Here is a 20,260-nt window from a genome sequence, read left to right as displayed (position 1 = left end):
TACACCTAAAGAGGTGATGAGGACTCAAAATGTGCCATTTCCATGGAATGACCCATATATATATATATGTGTGTGTGTGTGTGTGTGTGTGTGTGTGTGTACGTATGTATATCTGCTGTTGGAACAAAAAGTCATATCTCCATTATTGACATTCTTCAGTTTTTTACATGATTTGAAATTTATGGGTTTTTTTTGCACTATGTGTAAATTTCATGATTTTACATTAGAAAAACATCTGGTTCCATTGACTTACATCAAAAGTAAAGTAGGCTTTTTCCTTCTCCTGTAAAGTACATATGTATGTAAATATATATGTAAATATCTATTATTTTACAAAGAGAAAAGAGTATACAGACCAATACCTTTACAGATTTTCAATTATGTTACTGTAGTTTCTCTTATTAGTGTTATCAACTCATTGATGTCTGACTGTGTGGATTGTGTGTGACTCGTGGTCAACCGATTATAAACCTGTTTTGATTGAGGGCCCTCTAGTGGCCAGGGCCTCATGATATAATGTATAATAATAATTTTAGACTGTAACACTGCCTAAAGAAACAGTGCCACGCTTCTTAATCTGAGTCAGCAACACCTGAACACAACTGTGTTTACATTATTACTCATTTACATATTTTATGTGCATTAGCAATGGAGATGATGTCACCCAATAGTGTAAAGGTAAAATGATATACATATATATATATATATAAAAGGAAATGTGTATATCGCTGTTGTCGGAAGAAAAACTCATATCTACATATATATATATATAGTATCTCTCTTTTCAGAGGACAGTAAATCTGCACTGCTATATAAGCTGTGCACTGACTACTTTAAGTTATGTCCAAATTTCATTTCTATAGTGCCGTCCCATGAAAAGATACAATAAAATATTTGCAGAAATGTGAGAGGTGTTCGTACTTTCATGAGATACTGTGTGGTAAATATATATATATATATTTATATATACTGTTGTAAATCAACACTTCTTTAAAGGGCCAATATAAGTTCTTATTCCATTCATTTCACATATGGGAAATAAGCTGCTTGTTCTTGTGATGTTACAAAAACCAACTACTTTACATCCTTTTTCCTATTTTGCCTACAGCTGTTTAGCCCTGCCCACTCAGTCTGAAGTTATAAGGAGTGTTTAAGCCCACACTGCTTTCCAACTGAAGCACAATACAGTACAACCAACCAGAACAGAGATCATTTACACGTCTTCTTTTTAAAAGGCAAACAAAAACAGCCTGTTTAATGTTTATGATTTATAAAACCACGCAAACATTAGAAGCAAACTTCAGGGGGAAAATGGAGGATATGGGCCCTTTAAAGCTACTGAAATGGTCTTGCAACTGAGTACTGAAGCCCGTAACCACAGAACAGATGAGCGTCTAGTTTTAAGTAAAAGTGGGCAGAATTTGTATGTTTGCATGAGTTTTGAACAGAAATGACTGTGACTGAGAGAAGCGGGATGAGCTGGCAGTCAGAGCAATGCCTCTTATGTAATAGTCACCACTGAAAGTTGGTTTTCCAGGTTTTGGTACCTTCAGCTGTCGCTGGGTATGAAATTCTTTCCTTATGATGCCAAGAAGAGACTGACTGGTAAGTCCCAGTTAGAGTCATAGTTCATTCCCCTAAACTGGCTGTTTCCTTAGAATCTCTGGTCACATTTATATCAGATGACAGACACCAAACCCCCACACACACACACACACACACACGCGCGCGCACACACACATACAGACATACACACACACACAGACATACACACGCACACACACACACACAGACATACACACACACACACACACACACACAGACACACACACACACACACACACACACAGACATACACACGCACACGCACACACACGCACACACACACACACATACACACACACACACACACGCACACACACAGACATACACACACAGACATACACACACACACACATACACACAGACACACACACACACACACACAGACATACACAGTATAATGCAGTGAAATGCAGTGAAATGCTTATACATCTCTTTAAGGTAAGGACATAAAAATGGAAAGAAGAATGTAAACTATAAAAATATATGGATATAATAAAATACATTTGGAGCTCTGCTGGTGACATCTGGTATAAATAAAGGTATAAATAAAAGGAGGTATAAATAAAAATCAACCGGTATTCATAAAAATAATGTGTGGACCATATTAACACGTGGGAACGGGATCCTAATGTGTGGCCATGACTTAGTAAGGCGTAGAAATGAGATAATACCTTAGGTTGTGGCCAAGGCTTAATTATCTTATTCTCATGGCTTGCTAAGTCATGACCATGCATTAGGATCTTGTTCTCACACCTTACTAAGTCATGAGCACGACTTGATCATCTTGTTTCCATGCAGTACTAAGTTGTGGCCAGGCATTAGGATCTTGTCCCCACACATTACTGTGTCATGGCCACAACTTACTTATCTTGTTCTCACGCCTTACTAGTCATGGCTATGCATTAGGATTTTGTTCCCACACCTTCCTAAGTCATGGCCACAACTTAATTATCTTGTTCCAATGCCTTACTAAGTTGTGGCGATGCATTAGGATCTCGTTTCCACACCTTACTAAGTCATGGCCATGACTTAATTATCTTGTTCTCACACCTTACTAAGTCTTAACCACGCATTACTTCCCAGTCCTGTCCATGTGCTTCTGTTTTGGTTTTCAGTCCTGCCCTCTTGTTTCATGGCTCCACACCTGATTGTTTCCACCTGTCCCTCGTTATCCTGCTTTGTATTTAAGCCCCTCGTGTCTGCTGGTCTTTGTATGTTTGTAAGCCTGTTTGATTGTTCTGATTGTTTATCGTTTGATTCTTGTTTGTCTCAAGGAACAAAAATACAACATATGCGTTAGCGGTGGGCCTGGTGGCCTGCACTTACTATATGATGTAGCATCAGTAGGAATATACTTGTAAACTGTATTGTTTACCTGTTAGTTTGTCTGAAAGTCCGGATAATGGAATCCGCAGGTGACCACCAGCCTCTCTCAGTGATAGACCCTGTATGGTCTATGATGGTGGCTCTAATTGCATCAGTGACAGTAGGTCTTACCCTTCGTTGAACACAACCACGCGTTCCTACTCCTCTCCCTCTCCCTGGCCCTGGCCCAACTATTCCTCTTCCTTGTCCAGACATGATTTCTCTTTCCTCTGTCACTCTCTCTGCTCCTGTGCACACATTGACCAAACTCAGTCCAAACGAGCCCCTGTTTTTATGTGCCCATGTCACTAATAGCACCTGGCTGTGTCTCCGACTGGGACTGGAATCAGCTGGTTGGTCTATTACTGCATTTTATTTCAACGATCTGTACGTGCAAAAATGTGTATTACAGTCACAGCTTTCCACCTGCTTTTCTTTGCAGAACTATGCATTCTCGTTTTCATGCTGCGTGCAAGCATTTGTAAATAAGACGAGAAAGATCCAGAATTTTGTTCTTGGGTAGCCTTGTGTGTAGAAACATGTTAAATGACTGCATTTTATACGAAAACAACATGAATTGTATTAATGGTGTAGCCCACTAAAGACCGCTGTTGCCTGTTTAGGGTTTTGAAAATGTGACTACAGATTGGACAAAAGGACGTTAGCAGTTGTAAAAACTGTAATTATCTTGTTCTCATGCCTTACTAACTGGGACTGTGAGTACAATGTTTTGTTCCACCTCATGAACCACATGCGATGCGAATGACAATAAAGCCATCTATCTATCTATCTATCTATCTATCTATCTATCTATCTATCTATCTATCTATCTATCTATCTATCTAAGTCATGGCCATACATTAGGATCTCGTTCCCACACCTTACTAAGTCATGGCTACAACTTAATTATCTTGTTGCCACACCTTACTAACTTACATTTTGTTTTATTTTTATGTAGGAGGTCTCTGTAAATATAAGTCTCTGTGTGTGTAAAGGGCAGATCTGTGTAAATGAGCTGGAGAAAGAAGAATGAAATGGGTTAATAAATATTATCAATACTTATGAATACAGCAGTGTGTGTGTGTAGAGTGTATAGTGTGTGTACTATTCCAGTTACGTGTGTGTGTGTGTGTGTGCGTGTGTGTGTGTAGAGTGTATGGTGTGTGTACTATTCCAGTTACGTGTGTGTGTGTGTGTGTGTGTGTGTGTGTGTAGAATGTATAGTGTGTGTGTACTATTCCAGTTATGTGTGTGTGTGTGTGTAGAGTGTATGGTGTGTGTACTATTCCAGTTACGTGTGTGTGTGTGTGTGTGTGTGTGTGTGTGTGTGTGTGTGTGTGTGTGTGTGTGTGTGTGTGTGTGTGTGTAGAGTGTATGGTGTGTGTACTATTCCAGTTATGTGTGTGTATGTGTGTGTGTGTGTAGAGTGTATAGTGTGTGTACTATTCCAGTTACGTGTGTGTGTGTGTGTGTGTGTGTGTAGAGTGTATGGTGTGTGTACTACTCCAGTTACGTGTGTGTGTGTGTAGAGTGTATGGTGTGTGTACTATTCCAGTTACGTGTGTGTGTGTGTGTGTGTGTGTGTGTGTGTGTGTGTGTGTGCGTGTGTGTGTGTAGAGTGTATGGTGTGTGTACTATTCCAGTTACGTGTGTGTGTGTGCGTGTGTGTGTGTGCGTGTGTGTGTGTGTGTAGAGTGTATGGTGTGTGTACTATTCCAGTTACGTGTGTGTGTGTGCGTGTGTGTGTGTGCGTGTGTGTGTGTGTGGAGTATATGGTGTGTGTACTATTCCAGTTACGTGTGTGTATGTGTGTGTGTGTAGAGTGTATGGTGTATGGTGTGTGTACTATTCCAGTTACGTGTGTGTGTGTGTAGAGTGTATGGTGTGTGTACTATTCCAGTTACGTACGTGTGTGTGTGTGTGTGTGTGTGTGTGTGTGTGTGTGTGTGTGTGTGTGTGTGTGTGTGTGTGGAGTATATGGTGTGTGTACTATTCCAGTTACGTACGTACGTGTGTGTGTGTGTGTGTGTGGAGTATATGGTGTGTGTACTATTCCAGTTACGTGTGTGTGTGTGTGTGTGTGTGTGTGTGTGTGTGGAGTATATGGTGTGTGTACTATTCCAGTTACGTGTGTGTGTGTGTGTGTGTGTGTGTGTGTGTGTGTGTGTGTGTGTGTGTGTGTGTGTGTACTACGACGTCCGTTAATAGCTTTATACTCCATGGCTGTACCACACATTACTTACAGAGATATGTTACAATCTTAGTGGGATATTTGCTATTGGCCTCAGAAAACCAGAACAGTAAGTAAACAAACAGAGGGACGTGCCCTAACATTTCCGCTGAGCATGAGAATTTGTCACTGTTGACCCGTAATAACCACTCGAACGGTTATTTCTTAATACGGCTCAGAAAACACTTGTCATGGCCCTGTGAGTCATGCGCTGCTGATATGGAGCAGAAACGCCTTCTCAGTAGCCTTTGAACATTAAACATTACTTTATGGTCCACATTGACTTCTACTGACCCCAGTCGGCTGTTTATTATTATAGAGCTCTGAGAGATGCAGAGCAGTGAGTGTGATGGTCCTTGATCCAGTGAGCTCCATTCATGATGAACTCAGGGTAAATGAGAGCTGTTGAGTTTGAATGGTGGAGAAATAAAAATGAAGATACAGGTTTTTCTTTGGGCATATATATAAATATAATATGAATCATTCCACTCGTCTTTTAGATTATCAGTTACATTGCTTATTTAGTATAATCATCTCCATTAAAAAGCGAAACTGTGCCTTATTTATGTTTTGTTGATGCCTTTATGTCAACAAAATTTCAAATACATTGTTATTTTGTTGCAAGCGCTCAAGTACTAACGGGTGTAGATTTGATAAACTGCTTCACGTATAATCTGTTTGAGTTTCCAGACACGGACTGAAATGTTCAGCATCTTTTTGGGAAGCTGGTTTTGTTAATGTGCTATATGTTTAAACTGAAACACCAAAATCGCCAGCAACCTCATTTACCTCTATAAGTTTTTTTTCCCACCCGTATTCTGGCAAGTCCCGCCCTCCCGCACTGTGATTGGCTGGTAGCTTGCAGTGCTGGGCAGTGTTTCTGATACAAGTAAACAAGTGAGAAAAATAAAATAAAACAAAATCATGATCAATCAAAAAATAATGCTATTTCGTGATTTTTATTAGTTTATTTCTGCAAGTGGGCGCAGTGTTGTGTATATTGTCGTTGTCCAAAAAAAAAAAAAAAGGGAAATAAATAGATTCCAGCAGTTCTCCTTACATTGAGTGGCAGGTTCATGATGAATGGACTGACAGAAATGCTCCAAAACTGCCTGGAATAAAATCACTGCATTGACTTGCGTTAAAAGCGTAGAACATTATTGTCCTCTCCTGTAATCTTACCATTTTGGAGATGCTTGTTTCTCTTTGGACATCAGTGAGAATTTGAGTTTATGGCCTTGCTATTTGGTATTCTATTGACTATTAAGTGAGTACTTAGGTTTTGCTCATGTCTGTGGTCATCTCCCTGCCTTTTTCTGAGTAAACGACCGCCCACATGTCCGGCCGTACACTGAAGGACGACTGACTGTCGAGCCCTCCTGCTACCCGCTTCAGACCAGCTGCCCAGGCCCGAGCTACGGCCACCTACCTTGGACTAGCTGCCCAGCCTTCACTGAAGTTTTCATGGCCTCCTAGTTATTCCTACTACCAATACTACTGCTATTAATATTAGTAGTATAATCACTTGTAGGTAGTTTGACCAGAGGAGGACGGGTCCCCTCTTGTGGGCCTTGGGTCCTCCCAGGGTTTCTTCCTCAGCTCTGAGGGAGGTTCGCCTGGCCACTGTCGCCCCCTGGCTTCCTCACTTGGGGGTTTTACATTCATGTTAAAACTTTGTCTTTACTGGATTTCTGTGAAGCTGCTTTGTGACATCATCAGTTGTAAAAAGCGCTCCAAATAAATTTGATTTGATTTGATGTGGAAATAAACAGAAAGACGTGTGATGATCACTTCTGTACTAATGTTATGTAAATATTGCTGTCAACGCTGGACGTTAACTAAGCCCTCAAGAGATCACATGATCAATAATGTCCCTTTAAACTCATTTGTCATTATATGTGATGGTGAACGGTTATCAAAGCTCTGATTAAACTGCTGCTCTGCATATTTTATCAGCAAGAACATCATAACTCACATATGAAGCAAATAACGCTGAGTATCTCACAACAACGGCGCAAGTGAAGGTCTGGGACATATGAGTCGGTAAGTGAACAGTAGTTCACGTGTTGGATTCGGGGGAAATGGGCCGATGTGAAGACGCATAGATAGATAGATAGATAGATAGATAGATAGATAGATAGATAGACCGACAGACAGACAGGTAGCTAGACAAACATACAGATATACAGGTAGATAGACAGACAGACAGACGTACAGATAGATAGATAGATAGATAGATAGATAGATAGATAGATAGATAGATAGATAGATAGACAGACAAACAGACGTATAGATAGATAGATAGATAGATAGATAGATAGATAGATAGATAGATAGATAGATAGATAGATAGGTAGACAAACAGACAGATATACAGGTAGATAGATAGATAGATAGATAGATAGATAGATAGATAGATAGATAGATAGATAGATAGATAGATAGATAGACAGACAGACAGATAGATAGACAGACAGGTACAAGCACAAGCATAACACTGCCATGTCTATAAACAGGCTGTGCCGGTGTTATGTTCTAACACGACTGTCCAAACGTTCTAGAACATCTTGTGTGCTTTGTGACGCGTGTGCGTCTAGCCAATCGGCGCACAGGAGAGGCGGGGCGTGTCGGAAAACGGGCGGGGAAACAAAAAAAACAAATAAAAAACGCCCGGTGACGTCAGAGATCAGCTGATAGGTTTGTTTTGCTGGTTAGAGACTCGCAGGCAGGAGAGAGAGAGAGAGAGAGAGAGAGAGAGAGAGAGAGAGAGAGAGGAGAGAGAAGAAAGACGGGCTTTTTGTAACACGCGCTATTCCGCGTTTTTAGACAGAAAGCCTCTCCTCAGAGGAAGCAGACGACCTTGTCGGAAGAGGACGCTATCCGTTTGTACCCGGGCCGCCTGCCTAAAGACGAGTCTTCTCATAAACATGCCTTCAGAGAAGACGTTCAAACAAAGGAGGACGTTCGGTAAGCAGCGGCCGCCGGAGCGCTTTGGTTTCGCTTTGTGGTCAGGGGTGAGGGGGGCGATTCATGGTCCTCCCCGCCAGCAGCGTCTGTGTAGTTTTAGCCCCGTGTGGTCTTTAACATCTTAAAACGACCTGTCTGGAAAGAAGCTGGAGAAAGCTTCACGGTGGTCGAATGGCCTGACTGTAGCAGCTGCGCCATTTAAGGTGGAACGGGGGGGGATTCGAGTAGGAGGCCAACTTTAGCCAACTTTAAAGGACCTTACGCCTCGATTATGTTACATTTTTGACTAACTGTGGTGTTAATTCGACGAGGAAAGTCTGCGCAGATCACAGCAACCTTGCTTACATATCGAAAGCAAGACACAGGCCATGTGTTGTTGAGCTTTAGACAGGCCAGCCTGGCTTATCATGATGTATTTCCATATATTAATGCACTGGTCATCTGTCTGAAACGGCTTGATGGTGCAGATGAGCTGTGCTTGGTAGAGGAGTGATGTGTAAAGCCAGCCAGGCTCAGTGTCGCAGTGCCTTTGTTAGGCCACATGTGTGCGTGTGTGTGTGTTAGAGGGTGAAACAGGTCCTTCATGTTCCTGTGGTCTGTAGAGAGGGGCTGCAGTGTTGGGGGATGGGTTTGTGGTGGGGTTTGTTTGCAGACAGCCTCGAGAAAATGAAGAAAAGTGGGCTTTTTGACGATGAAGCTGGTCCCGGTGATCTCCTGAGGCCTAAACACCATCAGACAGGCTGGAGAGGAGCTCTGAGGCCTCAAGAGGACCTGACTGGTTGACTGGGTGCAGCTCATGGTGGAAGAAGTTGCAGAAATATCTGGAAAATGTCGAAATTTGGGCTTTAACAGAGCCTGGAAGTCTCCACACGTTGGGGTTTCTGAGAGGCTTGGTCAGCATGGGCATAAGCCGCACGTTCAGGCCGCAGCTTTTGGAGGAAACTAGGGCTGCCCGATTGTGGAGAGGGTAATAATCACGATAGCTGGGGTCAGTATTGAGATCACGGTCATTCAACGCGTTCCTCTGACTTTGCTGTGCCTTTTGGTGAAGTTGTGGAAAATGTATTTTTAACCGCGGAGTGCCTTGAAAAAGTAAACAAAAAATAAATAAATAAATGTAAAAATAAATCCGCATATCTCTTTAAATAAATAATCTAAAAATAAATGAGATCAACTGTGTTGTAATGCACGTCTGCGACCTACTAAAACCTACTAAACATATATGAAAAAATAAATGTATAGAGATATACATTATATGTTGTTTATGGTTTAAATTAATGATATACAAATGAGCAGGATCAACATGAATTAGCTAGAACTTATAATATTAACTAATACTTTCTGACTTATTGCCCAGCCCTACAGTAACCGCTGCATCGCCGTCAGTCTTTGTTTCCATGCCTGCAGCACAGCTGTTAGATTTCTGTGATACTTCTACAATCATCTATTATGTTTTTGATATTCTGTAGTGCTGCCTGATAGGAACCTGCGTCCCCTGTGAAGCACCCTGTAGTGAGCTATGATGGATGGATGGATCACTTTATTAATCTCAGAGGGAAAGTTGTCTGTTACAGCAGCACAAAGTACAGCAACAGTATTGCCACACACGGATATACAGATATAATAAAATCTACTTAAAGAACCATAAAATCGAATGTGCAGTGCGAGTAATAAACTGTAGTAAACTATATTCATCGTCCACATTTGCCTGTGTTAGAAATTGCCTGTAGATCTTTTTCAGATGAGGTCATAACAAAATACTGACATTTCACACTCACAAGTATTTTATATTGCCTTTATTTAACCACCGAAATGGCACTGAGAGGAGCTTCCCTTATGCCAGTGAGCCCTGGCTGCCAAGGCAGCACATAAACAAGAGCAGTAAACAAAGAAACACCAACGACAAGCGGGAAAACGAGAAAAAGCAGAATGATGCAGCTTCTTAGGCGTTATCTTCAAATCAGCGAAGGAGATGAACTGCTCCAGTGTCACATGTCTCTGCAGATCATTCCACGAAGATGGGGTGCTGTAGCGAAAAGCCACCCTGCCACATTCAGACCTGTTAGAACGTACAACTGATTATTATTATTATTATTATTATTATTATTATTATTATTACAACAAAGTGTATAGAGATGTATCATGAGTCCAGAACGGCAGAGAAATGTTACGATCACAATTAACACCACGCTCTAAACACACACACACACACACATACATATATATATATATATATATATATATATATATATATATATATATATATATATATATATATATATATATATATATATATATATATATATATATATATATAAACAGAGGTGTTGACTCTCTGCAGGGTGCATAAGCAGAGCGAGTCGTGTTTATGAAATTTATTATACTGCACATTTACTGTGTCTAATCAAAGTGTTCAAACCAGATCGGGGTGGTTTGTACTCTAACCTATTTGCACTAGCCTGGATACCTTCTCTGATGCTAAATGCAGCAAATGTAGTAGTAAAAACAATAATAATAATAATAATAATAATAATAATAATGCATTATTAATTAATAATAATATAATTATTATTGTACTCCAACCTATTTGTACTATCTTTTTTGTTATTATAATAGGTGGTGTGGTGGGTAGCGCTGTCGCCTCACATCAAGCAGGGTCTGGGTTCGATTCCCCGGCCGGGTGACCAGAGTCCTCTCTGTGTTTGAATGTTCTCCCTGTGTCTGTGTGGGTTTCCTCCCACAGTCCAAAGACATGCAGGCAGGCCAGTTGGACAAGCTAAATGACCCCCAGGTGTGAGTGAATGTGTATGTCTGTCTGCTCTGTGGTGGACTGGCAACCTATCCTGGGTGTTTCCTACCTAGCGCTCAGTGACTGCTGTGACCCAGAAGGATAAGCGGTTTCAGAAAGTGTGTGTGTGTGTGTGTATTATTGTTAATAATAATAATAATATCCTTTGAGAAAATAAATGTTTCGTCGGTACAAACATGCAGATGTTTAAACTACGGATTAACACAGGAACCAAGCATGTTCTCCAGTAAAGTGAACCCAGCCTGGACCTTTGTAAGGACAAAGGTCCCCACTGTAGACTGAATATATAGAGACTCCCACTAAACACTGGTTCTGTATTTCAGCCGTAGCGGTTTCAACACAAACCCCATGTTTCTCACGTGTTGGTTCGGGCAGTGCACCATATTTCTTTGGTCTGTATGATTTTATTGTCTCATGATTGTGGTTTTTACTGCTGTCGGAGGATGTGCTGAGTCATTTGTGAAGCCGGTTGCCTCGTCATCCTCAGCTACACAAAGAGCTTCTTTCACTTTCCCCTCTGCCAGTTAAGCTCATTTGAATGCGTGTGTTTTGCTTAAAACTGTAAATTCTCTTCCATCAACTCAAACATCGCGCACTGCCACAGGTTTAGACACTCAATTGGGCATCTTTCCGTCCGAAATTGTGGAAAGAAAATAGGCTGGGTGCGAAAAAAGGACTGCACATCTGTGTCCAGCTTCATTAAATGCTTTGGTTTCTCTTACTTGACAGCCAAGAACAGGCAGTGCTCTCTCCCAGAACTTCAGTCAGCAGCGTATTTAAAGCGCTCATGTAATGGGAATCTGTATTTATCTCACATTAAAATAAATAAATAAAAGTTTAATGTAGTGTGTGATGTAATAGATCAACCTATACATCCTGCAACAGTTTAGCCCCGCCCATTCACACTTAAGTTCTAAGGAAAGTTTCAGCCCTTTGTTTTTTCGTAGAAGCACAATACAGGGCGACAAGTCAGTGTTGTTGTGTTTACACGTGTCAGTCAGCTCTAATGGAGGGAGTGAGGTTGGAAAATGTATTTTTGGTGTATAAAGCCAGGCAAACATGAAAGGTGGACTTGAAAGTACAAGAAAAATGTAGGATATGGACCTTTAAACACACAGACCCCGTTCACACTTGGTCACTTCATATGACCAGTAGCTGATAAGACTTTAGCCAAACGCGTCTCCGTTTAGTCGGACTGAAGTCTGTGTGGGACGGACAACCAATTACCGGCTGTTTATCTGTTCAGTTTGTCTCTTCATCTGCGGTTTCTTTTGCACAGTAGTGTCCGTCAGTATTGCTATTAAGCTTTTCGTTGCGTCCCCCAACCATGAGCATCTTCCTTGCTGACAGCATATCACATGCCCAGTGACATACTGCAAGGGGAGGAGTTTCGGTTGTACTGGGAAGAGTTTCAATAGTACTGGGAGGAGTTTTGGTAATACTGGGAGTTTCAATTGTGTTCGGAGGGGTTTCAGTTGTATGGGGAGGGGCTTCTGTTGCAGTGTGAGGAGTTTTGGTTGCATAGGGAGGGGTTTCAGTTGTATGGGGAGGGGCTTCTGTTGCAGTGTGAGGAGTTTTGGTTGCATAGGGAGGGGTTTCAGTTGTATGGGGAGGGGCTTCTGTTGCAGTGTGAGGAGTTTTGGTTGCATAGGGAGGGGTTTCAGTTGTATGGGGAGGGGCTTCTGTTGTATGGGGAGGGGCTTCTGTTGCAGTGTGAGGAGTTTTGGTTGTATGGGGAGGGGCTTCTGTTGCAGTGTGAGGAGTTTTGGTTGCATAGGGAGGGGTTTCAGTTGTGTTAGTAGTTTTTGTTGATTGTGTCTCATAGACACAAAAGCGTTTACGCTGCTGTAGCCTGTAGCTCAAATGCATCTCAGTCCACCTTCTGAAGTGGTTTGATTGGTCAGATCTGTTTTAAATGCATCTTGGGTGAGTTTACTCCTGCATTTTTATGTGGTTTGGCCTCATTCAGACATAATCCTGATACTCATGAAGTGACCGGTCCTCATAAGATGTTATTAGTTTGAAATGGGCTATATTCTATATATTCTATGGGTTATTGTTTGTACATTACATTAGATCAGCTATTAGGATCTGATTATGATGTGAATGATGATGGCTCATATGAAAATATCTGTACATTAATGAGCTGCATCTGACATGTTGCTGTTATCTGTGCCTATACAGAACAAAGAGTGGACGATGTTAAACAGATCCGAGAGCAGCACCCAAACAAAATCCCGGTAAGTCTGTCTCGCTCCATTCAGAGTCACGAGCAAACCAGCAGCTGCTGAAATCTGATCTAGAGAGTGTTAAAGGCTACGTTCGCACGGCAGGTAAAAGAGGCCCAAACCCGATCGTTTTCCTCATATGTGACACAGATGTGTGTCCGTGTGGACAGATAAACACACTGAATCTGACATTTTCAGCTCAGATCTGAGACGCTTTCATATGTGGTGGTGAAATCCGATCCGTATCCGATTTGCGGCGATGCGACTCTTACGTCAGTCCAACTCAGCATTCGTCATAATTTCTCTGCTGAGACTCAAAAACGTTTAGGCTGATGTTTCTGTACCGATAAATTTGAAGAGACTCATCACAGCCGCTCCGTGTTTGAAGAGGCTTCAAACGAAACGGCCAGAGGAGCCCGAGGCTGCAGTGTCAGAGAACAGTTTAAAGAATCGGAGGACATGAGCCGGAGAAGTGACCGTGGCCGAATAACGCGCTCTTTTTTCGGTGAATTCGAACACGTTGTGGGTGATGAGCCCAACTGTCAACCACTGGAACTTTATAACCGCTCCTGTGATGCTGGTGAAGATAAAACTGAAGCTCCGGGAGAGATAGATGTTCACTGGCTGTCATGACTGTTTACCTCTGGACGAGGTACGCTCAGTTCTTTTGCGCCTGCGGGTCGGTTTAGGAGCTGATCTGTTCAGACTGACGTCGCATACAGACCACATTTAAAGGATGTGAACAGCCAAACAAAAAAATCGGATTTGGTGAGAAAATCAGATTCGGGCCACTTTTACCTGCTGTGTAAACATAGCCAAAGTGAATGTGATCAGTTAATGTGGTTCTGGAGTGTTTTTAGGGCACTTATTACTACTTGGAGGCCTTTCCATGTGGCGTCATAGGTTCATAGAGAAGCCTCTTTTGGTTGGAGGGAATCTTTCGGTAGAAGGTTCATTATTCAGTTATTCATGGCATAAATTTTCTAAACACCATTACCACATTTTCATAGTTTGACCATAATTGAAATCCAGCTTTTACATGTTGAGTTCTGTGAATTTATGTTCATGGTACATCAAGTCTAAAGTATCGTTTACATCTAAAAGCAGCAGCTCCGGTTCCTCTCAAAGAGCCTCCACTGTAACAAGAACCTCCAAGCTGTATGAACAAGAGCAAGAGGCTCCAATCACGAAGGAGCTGGACCACTGAGTTTGTGTATATGCTGCATTCAGTGTCTGTACACATGATCTACATGACGTATATATCATTAACTCCATAGATGACGATATATATATACATATATATATATATATATATATATATATATATATATATAGTGTGTGTATGTATGTGTGTATGTATACACATTGACTAAAGATATATATGATATATCATATATACACTAATTGACTGTATACATGTTTTATACACTTATGGCGTATACATGATATATAGGTAATATATCAATGAGTGTATAGATTGTATATATCATAGTCAATGAGTGTATAAATCACCACCACCACGTCAGTGTTACCGCAGTGTTAAGAATGATCCACCACCCAAATAGTACCTGCTCTGTGAGGGTCCGTGGGGGTCCTGACCACTGAAGAACAGGGTAAAAGGGGGCTAACAAAGTATCAGAGAAACAGATGGACTACAGTCTGTAACTGTAGAACTACAAAGTGCAGCTCTACAGTAAGTGTAGATTGTAGAAAGGGGAAACAGGACTTGTTGGGATGCGTCCCAAAGCCGTTTGTGCTTGTTCCCTCTGCAGTTAAAAGGGACATGTTCTTGTAAAGGTGCTATTTACACGTTAGAGAGGTCAAGAAGGCTGAAAGGTCAGTAATCTCATGTTCACCTTGAGGGCTTTTTACACCAAACTGCCCTTCCTGCGGTTAAAGGATTACATTTACACATTAAAACATCTTAAACTCTGGCTGAAGAGCCACAGTATGAGTCGTTAGTCACCTCACCAGCCCCGGCATCAGCATATCTGAGCACGTCCATGAAAGAGAATAGGTGTGAGGAGTCACCTCTGCTGACTGAGCTGTGAGGCTCTACGGCTATTGAGCGGCATTGTTATCCAAGCTGACCATTAGGATCAAGTGTCAGTCAGCTTCCCATCTGCTGCACACATACCCCCAGCTCACTGTTTGACCATATCCTGAACATCTCCAACCCTCGGGCCATTTCTAACGCCCCCACCCCCACCCAGTTCCGTCAGGGGGATGCTACAGCACACCTGTTTCAGCTCACAACCTAATTATCAACCCTCTGAGGAGGAAAACCGCCGTGGCTCTGCGTTCAGGAAAAACAGCAGACCGCGCGCTGATGGTTCCAGCCAGAGGGCCGCGTCTCCTCTTCACGAAGCCCTGTTAATATTAAAGAGCTCGTATCATGGACAACTAAATTCTTCTTGCTGGTTTGAATTGAGTTTGATGTAACATAAGGGTCATTCTACAGAAACGTCCATTCTTATGTCCCTAGCGTTTACGGATATGTCACACTTTACAATTTATTTATATTTTAATATAAAACAATGTCATTTTAACAGTTACACCTTCTTCAGCTTCAATTTAGCAATATTGGTTTATAAATCAATCATGTAGAATTCCAGTCACCACAGAAGAGCTCGTCCCCATAGTCGTGTGTGAAGGCTGAGGCCATATTTTGAAGGCAAAAATATTTTTCTGTAACTTTAACTGCAATAATCTATACATGACCATGGAATGTATAAATTAAATGACAAAGAAAACAAACGCCAAATATATATTATAAAACAAGTAATGAAAGTTCTCCAGGATTCGTGTCACTGGTGTCACTGCGTAACAAAAAAACTCTTATTTTGAAATAAAAGTCACACTGATGACGTCACTCGACTTCCTTTGACCTGTTTTCTGAGGATCTATGAAGCGTGAGTCCACTGTGTCTTTCAGTTCTCAGAGATTTTCTCCTTTAGCTCCTGATTTCATATGAAGCTTTCAGCTGACGTCACCGGTGTGAAGTCACCGACTTTATTCTGAGGTAACTGTGAAAAAATAGAATCCAAATGGATTAAATTCCATATTTTAGTGGATTTTCTATGATTGCCAGCGTGCGGTTTGATGTTCTGCAGCAGCCGTTTTGTAAAATGCATATTTTATTTAAAGTGTCTCTGGTGTTTCCTTTATTATGTGCAACACCGATGATGATCAGTAACACCAGTGACTCCTATGGAGAGACAGGAAAGTGGACGTTTCTGTAGAACGACCCATAAACACTCTCCACTCTCCAGGCCATACAGTTCGTGTATGGAAAGCTAAAACAGCCGTTTTTACACATTTACATATATCCACCTATTCAGCCTACAGCAGTTCAGAGCTGCTCGCTCATGCTGAAGTTATAAAGGGGGTTTCATAGCTTTTTGAATTAGACACAGAACAGCTAGCACAGAGCTTGTTTACATATCGTCACTGTCCAGAGAAAACCATGTTTCTACATCATTTCATGTATGCTCTTAAATCATTGGAATAAAATAGCTTTACATTAACTTGCATTGAAAGATGAGGGTGTTTTTGCCCTCTTCTGTAAAGTTACTATATATTTGATATTTGATATTTTCTTTGGACGGCCTTGAAGTCAAAATTACCAAAACAGCCTGTTTGATTTTATAGGATGAATGGAGGTTAAAAAATGGCCATGTAAAAATAAGTCCCATGATATTTATGTAGCTCCACTTACTGTATAGCTGCACTCTGTAGTTCTACAGTTACAGACTGTAGTCCATCTGTTTCTCTGATACTCTGTTACCCTGTTCTTCAGTGGTCAGGACCCCCATGGACCCTCACAGAGCAGGTACTGTTTGGGTGGTGGGTCATTCTCAGCACTGCAGTAACACTGACGTGGTGGTGCAGTGTTAGTGTGTGTTGCGCTGGTCTGAGTTTTTAAATACTGTGTCCACTCACTGTCCACTCTGTTAGACACTCCTACCTGGTCAGTCCACCCTGTAGATGTAAAGTCAGAGACGACAGCTCATCTGCTGCTGCACAGTTTGTGTTGGTCATCCTCTAGTCCTTCATCAGTCTTCACAATTTTCTACACACACACACACACACACACACACACACACACACACACACACACACACACACACACACACACACACACATATACACACACACACATATATATATATATATATATATATATATATATATATATATATATATATATATATAAAATACACTTCAGGGGTGTATGGTGTAAATCTTGATATTGCTGAGATGTTAGAAATTGCATGTCAGTATTATGAACTGGTAGAGCTGGTTTACATGTTTACAGGCAAAAATAAAAAAAATTGCAGCAATCATATCAAAACTTTGGACCTCCAGCTGCCCGTATCATTATGTAAACATTTCATTAAGACAGTCTGGTCTAGAATCACTTTACAGAATCAGTTTACACTGACACACCGATGTATGCAGACGTTTGAACAGCCCTGGTCAGATCATATGTTCTGTTGATTTGCAGAGTGAAAATCAGTTAAACAGCAAATAAACAGTAATTGTGTATTAAAATGCACTGAAGTGTGTCTCTGTAGAGGACGGGCTCGCTTGGTCACACTTAGAAAAGGCAAAAAAAATCAAGCAGGTGTGCCCAAACTTTTTTATATGACTTTTTTTTTATTTATTTCCCCTATAAAGGTACCGTTTCAGAGATATAAGCTTTGATTATGACCGTAACACTACGCTGAGTTTTTCTATACATCTATTAAAAGAAACAAATAAACCCAGCTTCAGAAACTGCTCAATTTCGTTTGTAAGCAGGCAGGAGAACAAATCTTATATTTTCTTCTGATTTCAGGTCATCATTGAGAGGTACAAGGGTGAGAAGCAGCTCCCCATTCTGGACAAAACAAAGTTTTTGGTTCCTGACCACGTGAACATGAGTGAACTCATTAAGATCATCAGGTAATCCAGACCAGTTCCCGCTTCTGAACGTGTGTGAATGTAAATTCTTTCCTCTGATTTTACTGTACGCTGCTCATTGTCCTGCTCATTGAAATGCATAAGTCGGACGCTCCACAGCCCCACGAGTGGAAGAGAAAAGGAGGCAGGTCCTCTGAATTAGAACCAGACCCTCATTGATATTCGTCCTCAGTGCTGCACATGAAAGCAGGTTAAATATAGCAGCAGGTTAAAATAGATGTGCTGACGCTCTGTGTTTTGTCTGGGTGTCGCCACCAGGAGGCGCCTGCAGCTGAACTCCAACCAGGCCTTCTTCCTGCTCGTGAACGGGCACAGCATGGTGTCCGTTTCCACGGCCATTTCCGAGGTCTACGAGCGCGAGAGAGACGAAGATGGCTTCCTGTACATGGTGTACGCTTCCCAGGAGACTTTTGGAACGGCGGCCTCGCAGTAAAACGCCTACAGGCTCTTTCTTCTGGACAATAATACAACCCCCACCCCCACCCTCTACCCCTCTGCCCTTTTCCGCCATAGACCACCTCCACACATACGCAGATAGGGCCACAGGAGCTAGACCTGTTGTCCTTTTTTGGCTGGCCCTGTTGCCCCCAGCCTTTATCAGATCCTAGATTTCATTCCTTTTAAACCCGGCCTCCCTTACTGATGTCTTTGGTTATTACGGATCAAAAAGGGGTCTTTTTGTTTGAGTAGACTGAGATCATCCTTTGGTTGTAGGACAGATTGCGCGAACGATCAGCTAAAGGGTGGCGAAAGCTTGAAAGAAAGAGAGGCTGCATGTAAACAAGGGGTTTGTTTGCAAATGGGGTTAGTTTTATTTCCTTTTCCCGGAGCAGATCGGTGCGTTTCTCGGCACGCCGCCATCAGCACAAGAGCGTTTACCGAAACGGTTCGTGTCAGTTCATGAATGCGGTCCAAAATCGAAACGAATCAGACACATCAAATCTGCTCGGACGCCTCCGGTTTGTTTTTAACCTGGAAGATCTTAAAGCTTAAACATGAGCGGTTTGATAACGTAAACATAGTTCAAGCGCTCCGAGTTTCGAGGCTCTGTCGGACTGCGTGACTCAATAAATCCCATATCCTGACATAATTTATTTCATTTTCTGACTTAAGAGTAGTTTATCAGCGTGTTCCAGCCTGAATTTAGATCTCGTTTCTTCTCAGATCACTCAGAGGTGGAGTTGTAAGTCATTTGGAGTCCTGTTCCCAAAGGCATGTCGTTCGGGAACGGGACGGGCCTCCGTTACCTCGCTCAATTTAGAACAGACTGCTTGTTGCTGATAAACCAAACCTTATCCGAAGAGTTTAGCGATTCTGCCTTTCTTTTCTCCTCTCCTGCTGTCTTCAGGAGGGCTGTGGGTGTTGAGTATTTTGGCTCCACAACCCAAGAAAGCAAAAAAAAAATGTTTCCCCCCTCTTTAACTTTCCTAAGTCACTCAGATGTAGGACAAAAGAGGACAATGCTGAGCTATCAAGAACCTTATGATTGTAGTGCAAAGCTTTTTAATGCAGATATAGAAAAAATAAAGGAGAATATCAGTCATGAAAACGAGCCAAGCTGCATAGGAAAAGAGCATAAGTGAATGGATGAATGTTGTTTTGCAAAAAAAACAAACAAAAAAAACAAAACAAAAACCAACGCTGTGGGTGGTTTGCCGCTCGCCTGTGTCGAGACATGCAGGAAGCCACCTATTTTAGATGGACACGTCACTTTAGCAGGTGTAGGCAGCCCTGAGTTTGGGCTCAAACGGCTCCGAAACCCCTGCTTCTCTTCTGGTGCACGCTTTTAGAGTTCCGGATTTTAATAGAGAGGTTTATTTACGCCTTTATAAACGCATATGTGTGCTACTGTACGCCAACGTCAGTATGTCTTACAGGTAATTGTACAACGAAAAAAAGTTTAGATGCCTTTTATCCTGAGCATTTGCATTTAGCTTAATCGTCTTGTTTTATTTAAAGAGATGTTTCCTTGTAAAAGAAAAAAAACAAAGTTCATATGCTTATACGTATGTGTGATGAACAAACTAAATAAATAAATAAATAAATAAATCAAAGGTTCTTTGTTTGAAAGCGGGTGTGATGGAGAAGAGC

General features: G+C 41.6%; 1 protein-coding gene across 1 annotated transcript; it reads left to right on the top strand.

Annotated features, from left to right (window-relative positions):
* Positions 1-7,918: 7,918 nt before the first annotated feature.
* Positions 7,919-20,218, top strand: map1lc3b (microtubule-associated protein 1 light chain 3 beta). The gene is made up of 4 exons (XM_017724601.2): positions 7,919-8,167; positions 13,161-13,216; positions 18,045-18,151; positions 18,428-20,218. The coding sequence occupies exons 1-4, from the start codon at positions 8,128-8,130 to the stop codon at positions 18,600-18,602; spliced, it is 378 nt and encodes a 125-aa protein (XP_017580090.1). The 5' UTR covers positions 7,919-8,127; the 3' UTR covers positions 18,603-20,218.
* The last annotated feature ends 42 nt before the right edge of the window (positions 20,219-20,260 follow it).

The sequence above is a fragment of the Pygocentrus nattereri genome, chromosome 8, assembly GCF_015220715.1.
Source record: "Pygocentrus nattereri isolate fPygNat1 chromosome 8, fPygNat1.pri, whole genome shotgun sequence".
Lineage (NCBI taxonomy): Eukaryota > Metazoa > Chordata > Actinopteri > Characiformes > Serrasalmidae > Pygocentrus > Pygocentrus nattereri.
Note: the sequence above shows the minus strand (reverse complement) of the source record. Positions and strands in the feature narration are given on the sequence as shown.